The sequence below is a fragment of the Onychostoma macrolepis genome, chromosome 22 (genome assembly GCF_012432095.1).
Source record: "Onychostoma macrolepis isolate SWU-2019 chromosome 22, ASM1243209v1, whole genome shotgun sequence".
Classification (NCBI taxonomy): domain Eukaryota; kingdom Metazoa; phylum Chordata; class Actinopteri; order Cypriniformes; family Cyprinidae; genus Onychostoma; species Onychostoma macrolepis.
Genome location: NC_081176.1, coordinates 30,453,928 through 30,477,626, shown reverse-complemented (window position 1 = coordinate 30,477,626; position 23,699 = coordinate 30,453,928). Strand labels below are relative to the sequence as shown.

Below are 23,699 nucleotides of genomic sequence, written 5' to 3'. Positions count from 1 at the left end.
CTTTCCCAAGTTTTAACAATGTGAACATCTGCGTTAATCCTGGGGTGTCCAAACCTGCTCCTGGAGGGCCACCATCTTACAGTTGATAGCTGGTTCGAGTGTGCTTAATTGGGGTTGGAGCTAAACTGCAGGACAGTGGCCTTCCAGGAACAGGAATGGACATTCCTGAACTAACCGCTTTACCAGTGCTCCAACTGCTGCTAGCTCTTCTTGCATGGATTAATGGTTTGGCTCCATGCTGGATACATGGGGATTATAACATTTGACACATAATGCAAGAGATAAAAATATCTTGCAACTGTTTCTCTTATATACGAGGGAAGTCACCCATGTTGAGGTTGCACGGCTCTTCTTACCTTCAGATCCTTGTTGAGGCCGATGATAGCTGTGGGTGTGAAGGCCAGAGACAGGAAGTGAGAGAGCGGGAACCAGAACCAAAACTGGGTGAAGACCAAAAGACCCACCACAGATGGCATATGGGTGTGGCCTGTGCGTGACTGCAGAGAGATCGTCACGTTACGACCACCTGAGAAGAATCGGAAAGATGGAGTGTTAACAAGCTCCTCTGGAACGCCAGCCAGCCTCTTCATTAGCAAAGTTTCAACGAAAGAGGTCTGATGTCAGTAGTGTAGCAATCCATGAAGTGCCACTCACAAATCACTTATTTTTAAGATTTAATTTTGGTGTTTTGTCTTTATTACGATAGGACAGTGTAGAGTAGACAGGAAGTGAAGTGGGAGAGAGAGGGGGGCTGTGGGACCATGGGGAAAGGTCCTCGAGCTGGGTTTCGAACTTGGGACGCCTGTAACGCAACGGCATTATATGTCGTTGAACTGCCCATTAGGCCATCGGCGCCGACTCACAAATCACTTTTAAACCAATCAGCTTTCTGATTGGTCAATGCAGCAAATTTGCAAAATCTGCACTGAAATCTTTCACCCTTACACCAAACTCTAAATTGTGCAGATACCTACTTAAATGATTGGACTATTGGAATATTTCGCCTACCAGTGGTAAATGAGACCACACCTTAAGTGGTTGTTTTTTGCCAGAATAAACAATGTTGTGGACCAGACTTTATGCTTATATTTAAAAGGTTTGTCTTGGATTCTGGCTTTGATTTTTCAGCATTGCAAAGGCCACACAAATTTGATGCTGAAAGGAGGATGGTGTAGGTGTGCACTGGTAATATCTTGATTAACAAATTCAGCATTCAAATGTCCTTTCCTGTTGAGGTGCATGGCCCATGAAGCTGATACAGCAATGGGATATTAATAGGAGATGATGTGAAGGTCAAGGCCAAAGACTCCTCCACCCTCAAACTGCCTGATGAGCAGACAATAACAGGAGTGAGGGATGAGTGCCAGGCCGGAAAGAGGTGTGGATATGTCCATAACAATGCATTTTTAAAGATGAATGGAGAGAGGTTTAGTATCATTAGTTTAGAGGATCAATCTGGCTCAGAATGACAGGCGTCACAGACAATAGCACACTTCTGCCACAGCCTATTAAATGATCAGACTGCCAGTTTCCTGTTGGCATCTACTGCAGTTGCATAGGGAAATTATGGCCTGTATTGTTTGTTTTGACTGCAGTGACTTAAATCATGCTGTGTCATATGTGACAACCAATAAGCCAAGAGTTCAAACTCTCTACCAAACCAGGCCATGAAACAAGCGAGAATAAAAGATGACTTCAAAATGTTGTTCATGCATAATTTCAAGAGAACTTGCCATTTTCAATTAACTTCAAGAGCTGTTTTGCTTACTGGATAATTGTCATGTTACATTAATAACATGCTAATGTCAAACTCGAACATTTGAGTATGCGGTGCATTTTTATGCTTAATGAAATACTGCAGTATTAGCTTAGCAACATGCTAATGTCAAAGTATACTTAAATCAAATGAGAATTGATTCTCCTGTGTGCTTTCTGCGATGTGCACTATTTGTGTAGCACATGGAGTTGCTGCCTATGTAATGTATATTGTTTAAGCTGACATTGTATGCTGTAGACAGGAAGGCAGCTTAGGATTTGGAGCCACGGTGTAAGAATGTTTTTATAAAGCAGCTATTTAATAAGTTGCAGCAAACTTCAGTCTGCATGTTGTGGTATGCCTCATGTATTTAAATGAAGTGTTCAGGCATGGACCCCTCAGTGAAACCTTGAAATCCCCCATATTAAGAACTGTCGCCCAACTGTAATACAAATAATTAGGATGCAACACCGTCCCAGCATGTCCTAAATTCAGTTACTGTTGGCAAACACAACACTCCATGTGAAATACTCCAGACTCTGTGATCACCTGTACTGGGTTCGTTCACAAGCTGATATTTGGGAAGCTGGGGACAAGAGCATCTTGAAGGTCAATGCATTATTTTAATATTAATAGGCAAGCACCCCTGGGACTGAGTGAATGATATTTGCTTGTAGCGGCATGAAGATGTGGTGCTATCTTGTTTCGCATGCCACATTCTTGTCAGGATCCTATCAGCATTTTATCAGAAAGCCTTAAACAGACTTACCTGCCCTGACATGCATACAAAAGGTTTGTTTTTTAACCATTCAGTTATTTGAGGTAAGACTATAAAGCACATTAAACCAGAGAGGGGGGAAAAAAACTTTAAAATTGGCAATATCTATTTATTTCCACATATATTTTAGAGCTGACTTAAAGGGATAATTCACCCAAAAGTGAAAATTCTGTCATTAATTTTGGAGAGCATCACATACGTAAATCAATGTATGTACGCTGTTTACGCTTTGATCTGAACGTAAACAACGTATCCGCATATATACGCTGTTTACGTATGTGAAACTCTCCAAAATGGCGCTATAGGGTGACGTGGAGGAGACGAATTGTCATTTTCTTTGCGCACAAAATGTATTCTCGTAGCTTCGTAAAATTACTGTTGAACCACTGATGTCACATGGATTATTTTAACTTTTAACTATTTCAATGGATTATTTTATGCTGTCTATGAGAGGGTCAGAGAGCTCTCAGAATGCATCAAAAAATATCTTAATTTGTGTTCTGAAGATGAACTTATGGGTCTTATGAGTTTGGAACGACATGAGGGTGAGTAATTAATGACAATTTTAATTTTTGGGTGAACTATCCCTTTACGAGACCTCAAACTGTTAACTTGAACCCAAAACCAAATGGAATAAAAGAAACGAGATTATATTAAATACTGAATTATTTTATAAAATAAATTAACCTATTTAAAAGTTCTTTCTTTTTTTTTGTATTGTGACTTTTTATTTTGTATTTTGTATTTATTTAATATTTGAATTAGTGCTGGGCAACAATTAAAATCGCATCCAAAATAAAAGTTTTTGTTTATATATGTGTGTGTACTGTGTATATTTATTATGTATAAAGAGACACAGTATATATTTTGAAAATATTTACATATTCATATATAAATATATTTAATATAAACATAACATTTTTTAAAATATATACATGCATGTGTGTGTATTTATATATACACATACTAAATATACACAGTACACACACACACACTATATAAACAAAAATGTTTATTTTGAATGCGATTAATCATTGCCCAGCACTAAGTCTAATGCATACTGAAAAAACACTGTAATACAATGGCTTTTTGTTTGATAAAGCACATATTAAAAAGATAGTTCAACAAATTCTACTAAGCATTTTTCCTTTATATTCCATTCATGAGAATAGTCTAGTCCATGAAGTCTAGTCCAGAAACCTTAAGTATTCCCATCTGATACTGACCTGCATCCAGGATGCCCTGAGCCAGGATGGCGCCGAATTTGGCCATCACGTCATCGTGCTTGTCATTGATCACCTTTGAGTAGAGCTGTCGAAACTGGTTCACCTATGGAAAGAAAGAGCCACTGTACAGCTGATCTCTGATATATGACAACTGGGGTTTTAAATTAAACAATGAACGAGAACAGGAAACAACATACCAGAAATATCCAAGATGTGAAATCGAAACTTACCTTATTTTAAATGTTTCTGGTCTTATGCCATAATTTAAAAGATGGTTTCTCAGGGATTTGACAAGGTCAACACAGATTCATGTGCGAAACGACTTAATTAGCTTTTGAAAATATTAAAGAAACATTTAGATTCTGGTTCAGTGGTAACCACATGATTAAATGAAGTCTGTTCTAAGGCATTTATGAGAATCATACTCTTCTTTCTCTCCCCAAACTTTAAGGCCAGTCTCATAAAACATGTGGCTAGCATAAATTAAAGTCTGCCCGGAAGGGATATTTAACAAATGATTGCCATTATTACAACTGAAGCCTTTTATTACACTATAAAACATGGATTTCAAATCAATTTTACTTTCATGTGGCCATGAAATTCACAGCCCAATAATAATCCTGTGGTAAAACCGAAGGAAAATCATCCCAAGAAACAACCAAATGTACCGTGACTACAACCACACTGTAGAAATGATTAGACAAAGTCTGATATTATAAAAGGTGAATATTTATGACTTTAGGTGCGTACTAGAACCTATAATAAACAGTAAAATGACAGACTATTGTTCATTTTCAGTCTGTGTAGTCTCTCAAGCCCACAAAAACTTCCTCTAGCTAATGTACATGCATTAATCTGGAACCTCATTGGTGCAACATGTGATCCACATGAATGGATATTAAACATTTACTGTGATTTTGTAGCTTTGTGCCACATACTGAAGTCAGGCAAGGACTGAAATATTATTTTTTTAACATTTATGAATCCCAAGAGCCAAATAATTAACCCGAGCCACCCAAAGTCACACACTCCCCTTACCTTTGGACAGGTGACCTCCGTCTGCTGGATCATGATCAAAGCCGAGGCGATCAGCGCGCCCTGTCTTACGTAATTCACTGGGTCATTGGTCATGGGCTCCAGGAGATTGATTGCTTCCTGTTGAAGGAAATCATCAAAGGAAGCATATGAATTATGATTATGGAAAAACAGAAGCATATCCTGACGCAGCATGCTGAATGGTTTAGCCTAAACCGCAAATTCATCAGATTCTAACCATCTTTGACTTTGAGACATAGTAATATGGCAGACCTGAAAATACAGAAGGGAAGTAGCCATGTTAAATTATCTACTTATGATTCACCAGCCACAGAGAAAGAAAGACTGCATGATAGCGGTGTAATGGTACACAAACATGACAGTTCGGTTTTGACGTCACGGTTCGGTATGGTTTTCGGTACAGCAGGGGGAAAAATCTAAACATAAAATTGTTTTGTTTTTTACAGTGGTTTACAGAAAAAAAAAAATATATCTTTCTTTAAATAAATTAAATTATAATAAATTTTTGTTTCATAACACATTTATTTAAACATACATTAAATAAGACATCACTAACAGGTGAAGAAAAATATAATTGTGTATATACACAGTAGTCTAATATTTCGCGAAATAAACAATGCTGAAATTGTTCGGTAAACATGCATACCAAACTGAGAGACCCGCACTGAAAATTTTCTTCTATGAATACGTGTACAGTTACACCGTTACAGTGCATGAACTTTCCATCCTTTAGTTTGGTTTGCTTAAGATGGGTATTTAGTGTCACATTTGATCTTTAAGTTAAAAGCCAAATCATTTTGAATTACAACTGCACTGAAGACGGAGCCCAAAACAGCAAATTTGGCTCACAGATCACTGAGCTAAGGTAACATTACACAACATACAGTATACCACCATTATGCATATTTCTGCGATTGGGTCAGCAGTTGTTTGGAACGTTTAATTCAAAATAAAGCCAGAGTTTGTTTGACAGATGGAGCCAAAAAAGGATTGTGTCGGGGACAACAAAAGCAGAAATTATATTGCAGTAAAACGACCAGGTGTATAAATTACGGACCCAAAACTGAATTTGTGACCCATTTAAACGGCCTGACAGAATTGAAAGTGTGGGAGATCTTGGCTCGCCACAAAACCGCCCATGACTGTATTTGGGCACCTGAGAGGGATTTGGATTAGAGTTATTATAAATTAAATAGTCAAGACCAATCTTCATATTCCATTTTTCCAGCTCACCCAACAAGAGGGAGTTGAGTGGTTAATGGCTACAACATTGTCCAAGGCATCAGTTTTAATCTCATCTCCACTCGAGTGGTAAATATGCCATCTGTGACTCTTCCACTGGTAATGCAATTAGTCGCAGAACCGACCTGAGCATGCAGAAGAGCCAATAACATCACTCAGGATTGTTGTAAGACAGTTCAAACATCTCTCTTGGGTCCTGGCAGATCCTGCTCAGCTGTCTTACACACTCGTTTAATAATCTTTCAGCCGTCTAACCTTTAACAGTCAGATCAGAGCTCCAGACTGTGACTAAAATGGTCACAAATGCAACAATGACTGAACAAAAACTGATGTTGTTGATAAATTAGAAGTTACAGTATACTCATATAAAGCAATACATAATATATAACAAACCTCAACTGCCTGACTTTTTTTCATAAAACATTACTATATTAAATCGCAGAACTCTTTACATGAAGTTACGTATACATATTATATACATATATGTGTGTGCTGTCAAACGATTAATCGCGATTAATCGCATCCAAAATAAAAGTTTGTTTACATGTGTGTACTCTGTATATTTATTATGTGTATATAAAGATGCACACATACAGCATATATTTACAAATATTTACATTTATATATTTATATTCATAGAAATTATGTCATGTATAAATATAAGTAATATATAAACGTAACAAATATTTCTTAAATATATACATGCATGTGTTTGTATTTACATATATAAATAATAAATATACACAGTACACACATTATGTAAACAAAAACTTTTATTTTGGATGCGATTTATCGTTTGACAGCAGTATTATATTTATATACAACTTTATCTGCACACATACACTATACTCACATAGATCAATATAAATCATATATAAATATATTGTCCAAGCTATTACATGTCCAATGCGACTATAAGGCATGGAGATATCATGAGTTTTTGTAAAGTTGCTTTGAAAGAATGTTCTGAAAAACTTTATACAAATAAATAATAAATCTGACATCGTAATTTGGCATGTCTGATTTGTGCACAACTGACTCGTATAAAAATTTTACAGCATTTATAAATCTAGCTTAAATGTTAATTTCTAACATTTTAAGGTGCATAAATTAGCATTACAATTATTAGTTATGAACAAAAATGTATTCAACTAATATTGGTAACATATTACAATAAGGTTCCTTTTGTTAATTAGTTAACCACATTAATTAACGTAGACTAACAATGAAAAATACTTCTAAAGCACTTATTAATCTTAGTTAATTTTGATTCCAACATTTAATAAAATGTTATTAAAATCAAAAGTTGTATCTATTAATACTATTAAATGGACCTCAGCTAACATGGACTAACAATGAGCAGCTGCATTTTATTAACTAATTAACAACGATTAATACACTATAACAACTATATTCGTCATAGTTAGTCAGTACTAGTTAATGCGTTAAATATAGAACCTTATTTTAAAGTGTTAAAAAAATATCTATGCACAGCAGGTATATTTTAACTGAATATTAACCTAGATGAAAGCTGTTTAAAAGTTCACGTCATCTACTGTTTATTCCATTGTTGACATTTATTTTAATATTTCAATTAATATTTACCTTTTTAGATTTTTTTTTTCCATGGTACTGAAAGTTTTCTGTATTAATACTTTTAACAATTTCAGTTTGTTAAGCTAATTCAATGAAACCAACTAAGAGTAGTGAGTACAGTGAGTACAGATACAGTATTCATCAAAACTGACCTTGTTCCCAGTGCCAGCACAACAGATGCCCAGAGCCATTGCAGCACCGCAGCGGACGTGAGGATTGTAGCTCTCAGACAGCAGAGAAACCACACTGGGACATTGTTCTGGAGTCCTGTAGACACAAACACAAAACACTTGAAGCAAAGACCATCCATTTTTCCAAACGGTTTATTTTCTCTGACAGTGATACTTCGGATCGACTGAAGGAATGCGAGGCTTTAGTTCTTGTACAAAGTTTATGCAAAGGCACTATTAAACTGGTGTGCAGCCAAATTGACATTTGTTACAAAAGAATCTAACTCTAACTAAATAGTACAGGATGGTTATTTCGGTTTCCATTCATTAAGCATATCTGAAGTATGCACATGAGTTTATTATGAACAAGACCATAAAATTATGGGAATGTTAGGCCATAAATGTGATGAGACTTTCTGGCCTAATATTTTGTACTTTGGTACAAAGGCATAATAGATGTTTTATTGTTCAAAATGTGGTTCAAAGGCTTTTAATACAGTTGAATGAAATGTATAGAAAGCTTCTCTATGAACATAAACAGGTTAATGAAAATGGGTCATTTTGCAATTTAATCGACATTTATAAAATAATGCAAACGTTTTGTGCAAATTACAAATGGAAATGCAGATATTGTTAAGCTCCAATGTACATACTTGAATGCTTCAAACAAAATCAAGTATCAAATATTATCAAACTATACATAAGAAAAGATTCTCTTATTTTCTATGTAAACATGGCAATGAAATCGAATCGATATCCAATCTTTAAATTGGACTACTCAGATCCACATAAATAATTTGATTGACTGATAGCAATATGCTCTGAGATTAATTGTGCAAAACCAGATTTGTATAGTTTGCATAATGCCAGGTTGATTTAATATAAACTGAAGTAAATTTAAAGTTCAGTTTTGGTCCAGAGAAACAAAAAACACAATCTTGTCAGTAATAACAGACAACATGTCCAGTTGAGACAACTGCTCGAACCCTTCCCACAGGCAAAACCCTTTCCGTGGGAAGCTAATCCACAACTTAGTACTCACATACAAATGCCAACTAGCAATAAAAAAGGATTTGACTTAATCTTTCATCAGGCTGGAATTAATGTGTTGCGCTAGATATCAAGGGCCGAACTTGGCAAGCTGGGAAATACAGTTTCAACGTTGAAGTTGGGAACCTTCTGTACAAATACAAATCTTGGCCAGGGTCTTATGCTCATCGACGGCCGTTTATTCAATCTAATCCTGACTGCTCATTTGGGTTTTAGAGGCTCATCTCAGATTAAGACTGGAGCTTCATTTGTTTTCACACAGAAATCTAGAATTCCTTTCAATAGGTTCTGGTATTCATTCATAACCACTTGCCAATTTGCTAAAAAATTAATTTAGGCATATACAAAAATAAAGCGTACAATGTTTGTGCTCCACACTATATACACATGCCTATGCATAGTACATTTAAAAAAAAAAAAAATATTAAAAATAGAAATCTATTCTAAACACTGACGAAAAAATTACTAAACGTACTAATAATTCCAAAAAAAACAAAACAACTTGCACTCGTTCAGTGTCAAAGATCACGGTCCCCAAAAAGTATAAGTGTATATATTAGTGCTGTCAATCAATTAAAAAAATTTAAATCGCGTTGATTAAATCACAAATTTAAAATACTAGGATTTACCTGTAAATGTGTTGAAATAAAGAAATGCATGACAAACTAGTTTAAGGAAACAGAACCTTTCACACTTCCGCCAGGTATGAGACATAATCCTTATTATTCTTTTATCATTATTCTTTCGTTTTATTCAGCCATTATCAGCCTTTATACTGGCAATAAAACATTTACCAAGCCACATCGCTTCAATCCCAGTATACATTTACCCAAGTATTATCAAAAGTATTTCTAAATAAATACAACAAAACATTTTCTTGCGACCTTACGTGAAGTATTATGATAAAATGTATTATGAAGAAGAATTGGACCTGTTCTGCAGGTGTATTAGAGCTAATATTAGCATCATGCTTCATAAAACAATTTATGAGATTAATAGTGCACTTTTACTCAGAACTCACTTCAAACCACCATCGAGTGTTTGTAATAACTTCCTTTGCGATCACGTGGAATTTGGTCGTTTACTGTTGTTAAAATATGCTATTTATAGCCTTTTATATCGCTGCACAAATTAGCATTTCAGATGTACACATTAATCTAAAAAAAAAAAAAAATCACAGACAGACCATATCCCATCGTAATCGTGTGTTTATTATCTTATATAATCTATAGTGGCTGTTGTCATGTTTATTTCTGCTGTGTAAAAGCTCATGCGTTAACGTTGACACCCTGGTGTGTGTGTATATATATATATATATATATATATATGTGTGTGTGTGTGTGTGTGTGTGTGTGTGTGTGTGTGTGTGTGTGTGTGTGTGTGTGTGTGTGTGTGTGTGTGTGTGTGTGTGTGTGTGTGTGTGTGTGTGTGTGTGTGTGTGTGTGTGTGTGTGTGTGTGTGTGTGTGTGTGTGTGTGTGTGTGTGTGTGTATGTATGTATGTATGTATGTATGTATGTATGTATATGTATGTATATATATATATATATATATATATATATATATATATATATATATATATATACACACATATACACACATACATACATGAACTGCTTTGTCTTACTTTGCAAGCGCAATCAACCTTAACAGCCTCTTAAATCTTTAGCTAAAAGCTCCGTCCTAAATTTAGTTTTGTCTGATTTAAGTTTTTTCTTGTTAACTTTCATAAACAAAAGACGAAGCCTGACACACTCCAGGAGTCGGAGGCATTCATGGTTCAAGAGTTTCCCTTTGCCAGACGCTATCCAACGCACCAGTAAAATGAACAAACAAAAGAGTCCCCTGCAACGGCACCATTCTAAAAAACAGCATTTCTGTACTTGTTTACTATTAAAACATAGACTTCAGGTTTTATTAGCTGAAAAAAAAAAAAAAAAAAGTTTTGGCCTTAATTTTCCACACACACACACACATTTCTCATTAGATGTCTACAAAACTTTTCAAAACAATATTTAGGTCAGATTATTGTAATTTGAATTAACTAAAAAATAAAAAAAGTTGAAATAACCCGTACAGCTAGTTTGATTAGCTTAGGTTCAGTTTCTGCCTTAAATTTTTAATGTTAAGTGGGTGAAATTATACTTAGTGTGTAGAAACAGGGTTATCATTAAGTAACTAAAACCATTAAAAATGTTGGCTTGAAATAAATTAAATAAAAACAAATATTAAAAAATAATAAATTATTACTACTAGTTGCCAAGACAATTTTAACAGCTCAAATTAAGATTATCATTTTTTTTTTATTCAAAATATTAATAAAAACAATAGTACAACAAATGATACTATTATAACAACTCCTTTAATAGTTTTAAAAAAGCATCCAGAATGAGCCTGTTATTTTAAGCCTTTTTATGGTCACTACATAATTCCATGTACTTCCAAATTATAACTCTACTTTCAATCCATAATGTGGAAAATAGGTGTATTCAAACGTTTGATTGGTAGCGTGTACAACATATAAACACAGACAAACACACATTTTTGTTGGTGTTTTCAGTAACCAGCTTTAACCTCCAGCTACACCATGTCAAGGTGGGAAGCAGATGTGTCTATACAGCCTGAGCACATGGCGGTAATGTGAAGGAGGAGCTGGACGAAGATTGTTCACGGATTGGACTCGCAAAAGTCATTTAATGCGAAAGTTGGAGTCAAGTCCTCAATCGATACTTCTTAAAATACGACAGATCCACCACTGAACTGACCCTCTCAGTATTCAGAGGGTGTTAAAAGACAATCCCGCTCCATCTGGATATAGACAGCTGAGGAAAATTAACAGGGTGCTTCAAGGTTCAAGTCTGGATAGAAACCCAATAGCTCGATAGAAACTCAATAGCTTAAAAAGCATCAAAAACACCACGTTTTTTTTTCATTTCTGACAAGAAGTAGGTGGCAGGGATGTGCTAAACCATTATTATTATTTTTTTAATTGACCAGTTGACTGAATGAATGAAAGAAAAATAATAAATCAAGTTATGGAAAAATCATGAATGACAAAAATAAACAGCAGCTTTGCTGCATTGAAGAAAATGACTCCCCAGGATCACTGGAACCACCCCATTGTCGACACATTCATCCATTCCTCCAGGTTTAACTTGTGAGAGAGAGAGGGGGAGGGAGAGGCAGAGCGAGTCAGTAAGCAGACACAGAATGAGAGAGGAAGGGTTAGAGGACGTATGGAAGTTTTAGACCGGTGATCACGGTAGGCGATGCAGAGAAGATCTGGGGATTCGTCCAGCTCCTCGAAAACAAGGACATTCCTCAGCATGCAACTGAACAGTGAGATAATATCTGGATCCGTTCCAACAGAAAATTTGGTCACATACTTTTTTTGTGTACATATAAAATGAGAGATCGCAATCTGAGGAACGTTTTGTGAAGAAGCACTTGTTTCATTTGCTTAAAAGACGGGAAAGAATACAACGGTGAATAATATGGAATTAAGCTAATGCCTAGAGGAAATCTTCAGGTTTGAGTTCAAGGTAAGTGAACAATATACTTAATTTTCACAATATTTTTCATCATGGAAAAACGATTCATACATTTAGAACCGTTTTAAATTTAGAAAATATATAGTTAAAAAATGTAAATGTAATTTGATTAAAAAAATATATGTTGATGAATTCTTTTTAGCTTATAATGGGGGAAAACCAACTTCAAACAGTGGTAAAGTTGGTAGGGGAAATACAATAGTCTACATAACAGGAAAAAAAAAAAATCATGTTAATATTCTACAGTAGTTTTTTTTTTCTCTATAAATGCCAGATTTTTCCTATGTAGATGATACTTAAAATCATCGACATATTATACACCATTTGTCTATTTCATAACACTCATTACATAATGTTATGCTAGAAGGAGCCATTTCGAAATTATAATGAAGTTATGAAACCCTAATTATTCTGAAAATATAAACACTGTTTATGAAGTCATGAGCCCCGAATGATTGAAGTAGATAGGAGCACAAATGACTCCATATGGTCAACACTCACAGTTCATTACTGAGAGCTACTTCCTTGCTTAATTATGAACACGGCCTGGAACACGTACCGCTAATCATATGACGCGAGAAAATCTTATTTATCAAATGTCAGTTTGAAGACAGTGTGTTTTTGAATGACGGGATTACAGCTGTAATGTTTATATTTGCAGGAGAACGAACAAAGATGGGCAAGACCTTGTCTACCATGTAACCAATCCGGACTCTGATTCCATCAGGAGATAATAATTTGGAGGGAATTTTTTGGAAAATCTTTTGCTTACACAAACACAAGTGCATCATTTGAACTTGAACGTACCACCACCCTCGGACCAGGAGTCTGTGACAATGCTGGACGAGCCCACGGAAAAAACCAAAGTACAACTTTCCGAAGCAGAATGGCTAGCAATAGCGTCTCGTCCATGCCGGAGCTCAACCAAACAGGGAGCGAGGATTGGGAATCCAACCAGCTTGGAGAACCACTCCATTGGGCAGCGCTGCTCATTCTTCTGGTCATCATCCCCACCATTGGTGGAAACATCCTGGTCATTCTGGCAGTGTCATTGGAGAGAAAACTCCAGAATGCCACTAACTTCTTCCTGATGTCTCTGGCTGTGGCCGATCTGCTGGTGGGATTGCTCGTCATGCCCATCGCTCTCGTGACTGTGCTATTTCGTAAGTAACCTTAACATTAATTATGGAGGATTGTTTATTGTACAATTTATTAGCAGATGGAGTCTGTAAAGTTTCTCAGAATTACACTAAAACCATATTAAACCATGATAAAGACCATGTTTCGTTTCCCTGCACTGACAGAATGAAGACACACAGAAGTCAAGCACTCTTCAAAACATTTCTGGTGTAAACATGCCTCACAAGTTTCAAACTACACAACATCTGCCAAGCTACTACTATTATCGTTATGATGCCAGCTTGGCTTTCAGTTCCGATGCCAAACACCCCAGTCCATCTATTATTTCTCATTAATTAGACCTGATGACATTTATTGAACCTTATTTGCTGCACCTTGTCTGTTTCAGGTTGTTTACTCGACCATAATTTGGCTCTTGAACAAGAACCTTAAAGGGACAATCTAGCAATGAAATTCAGTCGTTATTCGCTCAACTTCATGTCATACCAAACCTTAGGACTTTCAATGTGGTCCAAGGTTTGGAACAACATTAGAGTAAATGACTGAATTTCCATTTTTAGGGTGAATTATCCTTTTAAGACTGCTGGGTAGATTACGTATAAATTGTAGTCCGTTACGGATTCCAAATTGCATGGCGAAACTTGTAGTTAGTTACGTAATCCATCACATAACACATTTTAGGTAATATAATCAGACTACTTTTTGATTACTTTTGACCTAACTTTTGACCTAAAAAACCCCCCCAAAAAAACCAACATGATTGTGTACTATATATTGTTATAAACAAACAAAGTGAAAGAAAATATATTTAATTCGTTGTTATTAACAACATGAAGTGCATTAAACCAAACTGGGGTTTGTAAAGAACTGCAAGGTAAATAAAAAGAATGTGTGCATCAGTAGCTGATGCAATGTTGAAATGTTGAGAAAACACTTTTTTATTTTTTTATTAAAATAAGTCTGGTAAATTATAGCGACATGACTAGTCTTTGTGTGAAGGTCCACAAACTGGAAGACTTTCTGAGTGTATAAGCGGCAGGCTATTTTAGAAAGAAATGTTTAAATGATGAAAAAGAAGAATTAGGGAGAATCAAATTATAAATACTGCTATTAGGTAAATATGTAATCAATAAAAATGTAACTGTAGTTTGATTAGGACTATTTTAAAATGTAATAATCTAATATTACAACAAGTACTTAACAAGTACTGCAATCCAGATTACATGTAATTAGTTGCTACTTTAAGTCCAGTTACGGACTGGAAAATATTTTAACAGATGCTATTCATCCAAAATAAATGGTCAAACACTGTGTTGGAGAAATTGGAAGAAAACGTAACCCAAAGATGGGTAAAGGTGGGCTTCTGTTGGATGTTTTTGTTGAAAACCTCAAGCCCAAACTTGGTTTAAGTAGCCAAGTTAAATCAAGCCTTGATGACACAAAGAAACTGAAGATAGGATGGGAAAATGACTTGCAAACAGCTTCTAAAGGTGTTCCACAGAAGGAAAACCATGTGTGAATGCAGACAGAGAAAGAAGGGTTTCGCCAAACAGCTGAAGCTTACCAGAAGTCATGAACACTGACAGGTAATTAAATCAAATTACCTTTGGAGGAAGGGGTACAAGAATACAATATGTTGAGTGCCACAATTTATTGACCAAGACAGCGGTAACTCTAGACGTTAATTCGCAACATAATAACTCGCGATTAAATGTAATCATAAAAATTAAAAGCAACCTTTACCTACTGGAGTAAATCAACGCTTTCAGTCTTGTGGAGGTAAGATGTGCTTGCTAAAACATTAAAACCAAATGTCCAAAGGCCGCGTCTACATCTGTGGACCAGGTGAAGACAGGAACTGAAGTTAAAGCCATGAAAAACTCATGAACTCTGTGAAAACCTACACAGCGCTTGATAAAGAGTCTCAGCAAGGCTAAAAACAAGAGCCTACTATGGAGAGCACACCACAAATGTGTTTCTCTGAGAACCAGAGAAATATTTACATGAGGAAGTTGAGACTTGGCGGCGCAAACCTAAAGTGTGGTAGAGCAGAGTGAGTCTTTATTTTGCTTTCAGCAAGAGAGGGCACACTTACCTGTCAGTCTATATGGGAACTAGGGCTGGACGACATAGTAAATCTGTTCGCTTAGATATTGTCTTGCCTACAAAATCTAAGCAATATCAATTATTTTCAAGTGCCATGACATTTGAACAAACTTGAGTTATCACCCAAAATCGTTTATAGGGGGTTCTATGTGGTATATTTCATATACTAAAGTGTTTGGGTGAATATTATTTAAGTAAAAACATTTGATTGCTATATTGACACATATAAATTAGCATAACCTTTTATAGATTTTTATTGTTTTAGTTCTTAGGCTGCAGTCACTTTAGCCAGAATGTTGTGGGAAAAAGATCCAGTGTCTATTGTCAACAGTGTAGTGATGTATGAAGCACAACTCACACAATCGCTTTCAAATCAAGTGGCTATCTGTTGGTCAACACAGCTAATTCGCATTGCAAAATCTGTTGATAATCTTTCACCCTTACGCAAAATTCCCAATTGCATGGATTCCTATAACAATGACTGTATTTTGCAATGGAAAATAGTGTAAATGCTGACCGCACATTTACACTCTACAAAATTATTTCAGATTCAACATTGAGAATCTATTGAACAATAGACTTGGGCTTTTTGGATAAAAGTTTCTGTGATTGGGAGAAACTGCATAGTTGACAATTTTACAAAAATGTAAGCACACAAATACAGAATAGTGTCATCTAATGCAGGCTGTCAATCAAAATTAACCGTATATATTAATCCACTTAACTTTTAAAGTTTTGAAATATACTTTTATATTGCAATAATTTCACACACAATCTTGAAATTAACGTAGAAAACATAATGACAGTACTTTTTTAAATATTTGTTTAGTGGCATCTTTTTTATGACCGAAGGCGAGCATCACTGATGTCTCTGAATTTTTGTTTTTTTCTTTTCCTTTTTAACCATTGACTATAAGCATTCAACATTACAATATAATTGAGAGCTATCAATTTTAAAATTTATAAGACTTTAAAAAATAACTTCTAATTTAAGTGAATTTAAACAATCTTCACATAAACCCATTATAATAAATGTCATATTTACATATGCCCTTTAGCAAATAGGAAATATAACCTACAGAAATTGAATAAAGTTATCAAACACCAAATTCTAAATTAAATAGGCTATAGATGAATCCTTAAAGCTACAAAAGCAATTGATTTCTTCTTTTTTTTCTCTTTTGTTCTTTGATAAACAGACATCACAGCAGCTGGGTTATTAGCTTATTTGGCTGCTATTACTTTAAGAGCTGCCGCTGACGTGGATCTGAAGCACTTGTAGAACTTTTCATTAACGCTTTAATATGAAATGATACAGGCTACAGCGCGCTGCCATATTTGTGCGTGCAACTGAAGAGCATGCACTACGAGCAAAGTATAACGGCTGACAGGACAGAAAGATTTGTTTTTACTAACTTGTGGCCTGACAAAATCTCATTACTGTTGCTCCTCGTCACCTGTACTGTTTACGTGCTCGTTTGACTCACGCCTGTCGCTGAGGTGGAGTGTGCATCTGAAAAAAATCTCCTGTTTTATGTGGTCATAAAGATGTTCTGCATCTAAATAAACACACTTCGTCAACGAGACTGAAGCTGCAGTTGTGAGTGGGGTGGTCAACCCTAGCTCCGCCCCTGCGTTAACTGCGTTAAATTCGAAAAATTAATAGAATAATCGATTGCGTTAACATGCTAATTTCGACAGCACATACATACACATACATATGAACAGTAAGATTTTTAATGTTTGAACCATTCAAAAACTTGGAGTCAGTATTTTCTATTATTTTTTGGTCAAGAAATTATAGAAATGAATTCAACAATCATGCTGGTTAAATTAGTTTGCCTCAAATGACTGCAAAAACATGCTGGATTCAGAAAACCTAGCTGGCAATAATGTAGCCCTCTCTGAGGAGCTTCTGTGAGGATCTGTTTAGTGAAGATGGGTGATCTGACCAATGCCAGTCTTCAACATCTGGTTATAGGCTCTCCAAACCATGGAGGTCCGCTCACACACACAAGTTTGGAGATACACTACGGTTGAGGTCCATGAAGGCAAGAAATCATGTTTAAAATGTAAGCACACATTGTGAAACTGAGACCCAAAAGTTTACACAAAATCTAACTTTGTTAAACCAGTAACCTGAAGTATTTGGAGGAGCTTATTAAGAGATGTACGATGTATTTTATGAAAAATTTCACTAAATTTAGCATTTTACCTTCCTTTTCATTTCTGGTAAATGTGGAATTGTCATGAGAGCAATAATACGGCATGTACCACACAGTTTATCTGTTTTACTTGAGCATGAAAAAGACCAACAAAAACTGAAGAGATAAAAACAATGTAATCTTTTTCAAAGGCTTTAAACAACAGCATTTGTAACTGCAATGGGATGAGGACCAACTCGATTATCCACCATTTCACGTCTGTCACTAAAATAAACAGCGTCACTGGAGAGCTTGATGAATAGTGCAAAAGCCCCTGAATGTTTAATCTTTTGAATTGTTTGTGTTAAACTCAAGCTTGTTTCTATTTATTTAATAATGTTAAGATCCACTAAATACAAGATGGGATGCAAAGGCTGCGATGAATTTAAAGCAATGCATTAATGTTCATGTCCAAACAAGATATCAAAAAACAAGGAAAACTAGTCTACAATATTTACATTTAAGGCGAGCCTGATTTGTCAAGAAACACTGGGAAATCCTTAATCATCTGAAAGGATTAGCAAAAATGTTTTATATGAATTAGTAAAAAAAAAAAAACTGTATTGCATTGTTTATTCCATGTCACTCATTTATTTTCCCACCATGAAAGATCTGTGATTTACAACATATTTAACTTAATCTGAAGTTCTTCATAGGTGACTGAAGAGAAGAACATTTAGGAGAATAGGTTTGGGCAGCATTTTTCCAGAAACACTGAATGGCACAATAACTCTGATGAAAGCCATGCTAAGTTAGCGTGCATGACATGATGTTGAAAAGATGTCTTTAAAATGTGTGTGTCCCATCACAAAGAGTTGGACCTAGTTTAAATTCAGAGAGCCCACTGATTAGTGCTTAATATTCTCTTCATATTTCAGACTCCAGATGGCCCCTTGCAGATTTCCTGTGCCCTATCTGGCTGTTCCTGGATGTCTTGTTTTCAACTGCCTCCATCATGCACCTGTGTGCCATCTCCCTCGACCGCTACATTGCGATCAAGAAACCAATCCAGCACAGCCAGTTCAAATCCAGAGCTAAAGCGCTGGCTAAGATCACACTTGTCTGGCTAATCTCTATAGGTATGTCACAATGTTAGCCATTGGCCTTTAAAGATGCAGGGAATTTCCATTTTCAATTGTAAAAACACAAATGCCAATTTCCTTCCAGAAGATGAAGAGGCTTATAAATGGGAACAAACTTGTATCTAGAATTGCATAACCTATATTTAATAAAATGTGAAATTATAGCTTTACACAAATCTGGCAAAACCCAGTCTCTAAGTGCCAAACCGATCGATGATCTCAACACTCGTCGTCTCTGGAAAAGTTGCATGTGCATAAATTTCATTTATCTCACGTCACTGACTGACCAGTGAGCTTCTATTATTTATACAAGCAAACAATTCACTTTTAATGAGCAGGTTTTAGTGATACGTGGACGTTGGCTTGTGGGGGGTGGAATGAAAGTAAACACCTCGCAATTTCTGCTCGTTAACATCAGTCCAGACGATTACTTTGGCTGCATTGTTTGGACAAGCTCAACGCACGGTTCTAGAATCGTGAAGCTGTTTCACCACCATTAAAGGCAGGCCACGTGATGTGTCACTTCAACACTGACCATGAAACTGTGGACTCCTGAGAACGGCTTTGCATATTCTCACGTTTGACAAAGCAGTATTACTGAGAGAAAACAGGCAACAGATGGTTATAGATACTTAAACTGAGAGACCTCAAATCCAAGATGTATTATTGATGTTATAACTGCTATTATTAGTAATGAATGGCAAATGTATACACTATTCCAATTGTTATTACACAAGTGTTCCACAATATCGAAAAGACATCATCTGCTGTTTTTAATTTTACTGCGCTATGAGTTTTGCTCTTATAAGATGTTGCATCAAGTTAAAACATGCCTCGAGGCCTGTGTTCTGTTCCATTACACAGTGCTACATCCAGTTTTTGTTTTTTTCCCCCGAACAACAGATCTCATCTTATGTGAGCACCTCTTAAGAACCTAATCAAGATCAGATGAACCCCACACAATCTGAACTGTTCAAGGCTTAAGCAGAACCAGTTTGTCAAAGGGTTTTGAAAATTCACCAACTAGTAGCATTGCTTAAAAACAGAAGGTAGCTGCCAAAATACACACAAAAAAAAAAAAACACTATTCGGTGGGCAGGAGCTTACAAAGGGGATGACAGACTATGCCAGGGTTCTCCAACAATGCTCCTGGTGAGCTACCGTCCCGCAGATTTCAGCTCCGATAATTCAACCTATGCTGGTCTCGGCCTGGACTTGGACCTAAATGAGTTGGTCTTGACTTCTACACTGGTTGGAATTAATCTTGCCAGGAAGGTATATATCCAGGAGCAGGACTGGACACCACTGGACTAGGTCATTGCATATTTCCAAGCCTGCTTTTGGTGAGCTAGGTTCTGCAGATTTCAGCTCCAACCCCAAACAAACACACCTGAACCAGGTAATCAAGGTGCTCAGGGCAACTTGATAACTACAAACAGGTGTGTAACTACAAACTGAAGTCTGCAGGGCGTTAGCTCTCCAGTAGCAGGGTTGGAGATCCTTGGACTATGCAATAACTAGTCCAGTGGTGTCCAATCCTGCTCCTGGATATATACCTTCCCGGAGAATTTAATTCCATCTAGTGTTGAAGTCCATGCCCAGACCAGCGTAGGTTTAATCAGAGTCAAGACCGACACCAGAAAAAGGTCGAGTATGAGTTGAGATGAGACCTGAATGTAAATATGCTTTGAGGTAAATGAAATTGGTCTCGAGTACTACCAAAGTGCTCCAACACAGCTGTTTCAAGTAATCCCAAGGACCATGTTTAGCGGGTTCAGGTGTGTTTAAACTCTGGAGGAAGGTACCAGTCTGGGAGCGAGACTGGGCACACCTGAAGTCAATTTTAATTGGTATTGATCATTTCAATGTTTTGTTTAAACTTTATTCTCTGCTAAATTTAACAATTGCTCTTTCTCCATCAGTTATCGCAATACCCATTCCAATCAAAGGGCTACAAGTCTTCGACCATCCAAACAACGTCACCTTCAACAACAACCACACCTGTCTGTTGTCGCCAGAAGGTTTTGGGGACTTCAAAGTGTATGGGTCTTTAACGGCTTTCTTTATACCACTCACAATTATGATGATTATCTACTTGCTGACAATCCAAGTACTGCGCAAGAAGGCCTATCTTCTGAGATCAAGAGCTGCAAGGCCCAGTATTTCCACAGTCTTCCACCAGGAGCTGCCGGGTCTCTCTTCGCCTGAGAAAGTGGTCATTGCAAATGGAATAAAAAGGGACCGAACACTGCATCCAGTCACAGGGGGCGAGGTCCCTCTCCGCAGGATGTCCACCATAGGAAAGAGGTCCATGCAAAACTTGAGCAATGAACAAAGAGCATCAAAGGTTCTAGGGATTGTATTCATGTTGTTTGTTGTGATGTGGTGTCCTTTTTTCATTACCAATGTGACTTCTGTACTCTGTCAAGGGTGCAACAGTAATCTAGTGGAACAGCTGTTGGATATCTTTCAATGGGTGGGCTACGTTTCATCGGGAATCAACCCGCTGGTTTATACGCTGTTCAACAGGACATTCAGGCAGGCCTTTAGGCGCTATATCACATGTAACTACAGTCGTGTAAGGACTCCAAAAATGCAACGGAGAAACAGAATTTCTTTTCGGCCATCGGTGACCGAAAACTCAAAACGGTTTATAAAACATGGTATGCAGAACGGCATCAGCCCTGTAAGTTACCAGAGTCCTCTCCGGCGTCGTCCCACGCACCTGCAGACCTCTGCAAACATCACGCTGGACACATTGCTTCTGACGGACAATGAAGACTGTAAACCTGACGAACACGTAAGCCACGTGTAGTACATCCGATACACTTTCGGATAAGAAGCCAAGATAGAGATGTGCCAGTCGTTCAGTGCCAAAAGCCCACAAGCTCTCATGGGAACCAATGAGATATGGTCTAAAATGGTTCAGAAGGGCTGCATAAAATGGTCAGGGGTTTTTGTTTTGCATGGCCGCTAATATCACACTTGGTCGCACTTTATTTTAAAGGTCCAATTCTCCCCATTAACAAGTCATTAACTACAACTTTTGCCCTCAATAACCTCGTAATTTACTGCTTATTAATAGTTAGTAAAGTAGTAGTTAAGTTTAGGTACTGGGTAGGATTAGGGATGTAGAATATGGTCATGCAGAATGCGTGTTTTATAAGTACTAATAAACAACCAATATATAATAATAGGCATGCTAATAAGTAACTAGTTACTAGTGAGAATTGGTCCCTTTACTAAAGCGTTACCTAATACTCCATCTTAAATCCTTGGATTGGGAGACAGATTGGCACTTAAGATGAACGTTTAAGAACCCCCAAAAGACACAAATAGCTTTGGGGTGTGAAAGTAACGGCCAGCCTAATAATTGGCGGTACTGTGAAAATAAACACAGTACTTACGGCAAAGAGAGGAGTATTTTTGCACATCCCAAAGTTAGTAGACAGGGTCTACAATGTGAAGCCAAAATAAGATATCTTCTCAATATAAGCACAATAAATTACATCTCCACTTACCTTCTGTATACAATGAAGAAAAATAATAAATGCTTCACTAAGTTATGGCAGGTCTTCTTTACTTCTGTAGACTGATCTTGAATCAAAAATGCCTTTGAACATGTAAGAAATGACTTTGTAGATACTCTCATTTTTCAAGATTCTTCTGAACTATTGCTAAATAAACTTTTTTTCAGATAAAATTAGTTGACATTATGATTTCATTACGCGTTCAGAAAATATTTCTTGCATACTGAATATGCAGAAACATTTGAACTTAGTGTTTGTTTTGGCTATTGCTCAGTTTATAATTGCACAAAAAGCATGTCAATGGTGCTACTTTGAAGTTGTGAAAAATGCATTACTATGAAGAAAAAAAAAAAGAAAAAGAAAAAAAAAAAAATCAACCATGTTTTACAGCATTATCTTATGGTGAAAAGATTCCTTTCATATTTGTAGTGAGTGATAAATCAACATCCACAACAGAAGGTGTATAGTCATGACTTGCAAGTGCAACAGGGATAGGAGGCCTGTCGGACAGACGACAGAAACCTGTTGAATTGTTGCAGCTCTGTGCACTCTCTAAACACAGGAAGGATTTATATAGATTTTTTTTATTTATTTTTTTTAACTCACAATTGATCATAGGATTATCGCATGGCCTTTTTAGGGCTTAAAATAGTTCACCAGTTCTACTTGGCCAAGAACCAGAGGGGGTGTCTGAGGGGGAATTTACTGCCGGCAAAATAAAAATAAAAAAAGAAGCATATGGGACAACACAACATGTTCTACCCTTGCATGCAGGGTGTTTAAAGGTGCAAGCTGTTTTTGATCAAAATCTGTGGTTGGGCCTATGATTAAAAACTACTACTTCAAAGTATTTTTGCCATGAAACTGTTGATTTTTGAGGTCAACAAATGTTGCCATTTAGATTGATCCATGATCAATGCTGGCTATTTCAAGATTTACTCAACATCCAGATGTTTTGAAGTTTGTAGTGTAGCGGACATGACCCTAAAACACACTAATTATACCAACCAATCCATTTTGAAAATATGTATATTTACTAAAACTAAAAACGAAAACGCATACTACACTTTAAAAAAATGCTGGGTTAAATATAACCCAGTGCTGGGTAAATATTGGACAGAACACATGCTGGGTTGTTTTCAACCAACAGTTGGATTAAATGTTTAACCCAACCACTGGGTTCGTCCATATTTTACCCAGCGCTGGGTTGCATT

At 36.5% G+C, this 23,699-nt stretch overlaps 2 protein-coding genes across 3 annotated transcripts in view; one reads left to right on the top strand and one right to left on the bottom strand.

Moving 5' to 3' along the window:
• Positions 1 to 23,699, bottom strand: part of psmd1 (proteasome 26S subunit, non-ATPase 1) — a 43,281-nt gene that overhangs the window by 3,252 nt on the left and 16,330 nt on the right. The window contains exons 17-20 of the mRNA XM_058760247.1: positions 7,807 to 7,921; positions 4,799 to 4,915; positions 3,761 to 3,863; positions 357 to 526 (exon numbers count right to left, since the gene is read on the bottom strand). Coding sequence (XP_058616230.1) covers positions 357 to 526; positions 3,761 to 3,863; positions 4,799 to 4,915; positions 7,807 to 7,921 — 505 coding nt within the window. The remainder of the gene's footprint in view (positions 1 to 356; positions 527 to 3,760; positions 3,864 to 4,798; positions 4,916 to 7,806; positions 7,922 to 23,699) is intronic.
• On the top strand, positions 11,278 to 23,479 carry htr2b (5-hydroxytryptamine (serotonin) receptor 2B, G protein-coupled). 2 transcript variants are annotated; one of them, XM_058760249.1, is made up of 4 exons: positions 11,278 to 12,414; positions 13,085 to 13,586; positions 18,752 to 18,952; positions 20,878 to 23,479. In XM_058760249.1, exons 2-4 carry the CDS (start codon positions 13,310 to 13,312, stop codon positions 21,768 to 21,770), a joined length of 1,371 nt encoding a protein of 456 aa, XP_058616232.1. In that variant the 5' UTR covers positions 11,278 to 12,414; positions 13,085 to 13,309; the 3' UTR covers positions 21,771 to 23,479. The 2 variants fall into 2 exon arrangements, with proteins under 2 accessions (XP_058616232.1, XP_058616233.1); XM_058760250.1 differs by lacking the exon at positions 11,278 to 12,414 and having other exon boundaries at positions 13,460 to 13,586; positions 13,728 to 18,952; positions 20,878 to 23,478.

Excerpts from the sequence above, each read along its gene's own strand:
- htr2b (XM_058760249.1), top strand. The coding sequence starts at position 13,310 with ATGGCTAGCAATAGCGTCTCGTCCATGCCGGAGCTCAACCAAACAGGG. Across the intron at positions 13,587-18,751 it reads TCTCGTGACTGTGCTATTTC|ACTCCAGATGGCCCCTTGCA; the intron begins GTAAGTAACCTT and ends TTCATATTTCAG. Across the intron at positions 18,953-20,877 it reads TGTCTGGCTAATCTCTATAG|TTATCGCAATACCCATTCCA; the intron begins GTATGTCACAAT and ends TTTCTCCATCAG.